The sequence below is a fragment of the Propithecus coquereli genome, unplaced genomic scaffold, assembly GCF_000956105.1.
Source record: "Propithecus coquereli isolate 6110/MARCELLA unplaced genomic scaffold, Pcoq_1.0 Scaffold569, whole genome shotgun sequence".
NCBI lineage: Eukaryota > Metazoa > Chordata > Mammalia > Primates > Indriidae > Propithecus > Propithecus coquereli.
Window position 1 is genome coordinate 589,165 of NW_012151607.1, and position 1,002 is coordinate 590,166.

Genomic DNA, 1,002 nt, shown 5'->3' on the forward strand with positions numbered 1-1,002 from the left:
CCAGATTAATTTTCCTAAAACTAATCATGCCAGTGTGTGCTCAGAAACCTTCATTGTTTCTTTACTGCTTATAGGATAAACTAAAAACTTCACTACATCTTAACATTTGAGACCCTCCATGGTCTGCCTACAGCCAGGCCTCAGGCACGTGGCCTACAGCCTGGCCCCTCTGCTCCCAGCTGAGTGCTCACTCCCCTTCCCTGAGCCTCTCTGTTCTCTCTCCTCATTTCCCGTTTGCCCATGCTGCATCCTCCAGCTCTGAGTATCTTCTGGCCCTTCATCAGCACCTTTCACCCTCATCTAATGAAGTGCCGACGCCCTCTCAGTACTAGGTCACCAATCTGCTTACCTTTTTATTTATTGTGTAATTTAACTTGCCACCTCAATTGTGAGCTCCTGGAGAACAACGGATCCTGTTTGTTTCTTATGTAGAGATCCCACTTGTTTAGTTAGCAAGTATTTACTGAGCCTCCTCTATGCCAGGCACTGTTCTAGGCTCCTGGGCTACAGGATGACTAAGGGGATCGTGGTCTTTGCCCTCTGGGAGCTTACCTTCTGCTGTGCGGGAGGGTGTGTGGGGGGACAAGCAAGGTAACAAGAAAGCCAAAGTAATCTCAGATTGTGAAGGGTTTTGACTAGTTTTATTTTCCTTCCTTTACAGATCCCGTATCATGAGATTGATATACTAAAATCAAGACTAGAATTGGTGGAATATTTACAAAGAAAACTGTTTTCTCAAAGAACTGGTGATCATTGGTAACAAGAAGGAATATTGGCTTCAGAACTTAATGAAAAAACTTACGTTTTTATGGGACTTGGTATTTAAAAAAAGAATATCATATGAATTAGCCATTTTGCAAAATTATGTTTATATTATACCTTTCTATGTCTGGTTATCTAAACAGGGTCTATAGTTTTCCTTATACCATGTATACATTTATCAGTGGTAAATTCAAAATTAGTTTTAATTTAATACTAGCATCATAGATACTTTTTATACAT

The 1,002-nt window shown here is 40.5% G+C and overlaps 1 protein-coding gene across 1 annotated transcript in view; it reads left to right on the forward strand.

The window, feature by feature from the left end:
• The window catches only part of FASTKD3 (FAST kinase domains 3), a 12,976-nt gene extending 12,216 nt beyond the window's left edge, over window positions 1-760 (forward strand). The window contains exon 6 of the mRNA XM_012658015.1: window positions 662-760. Coding sequence (XP_012513469.1) covers window positions 662-760 — 99 coding nt within the window. The remainder of the gene's footprint in view (window positions 1-661) is intronic.
• Window positions 761-1,002: the final 242 nt, after the last annotated feature.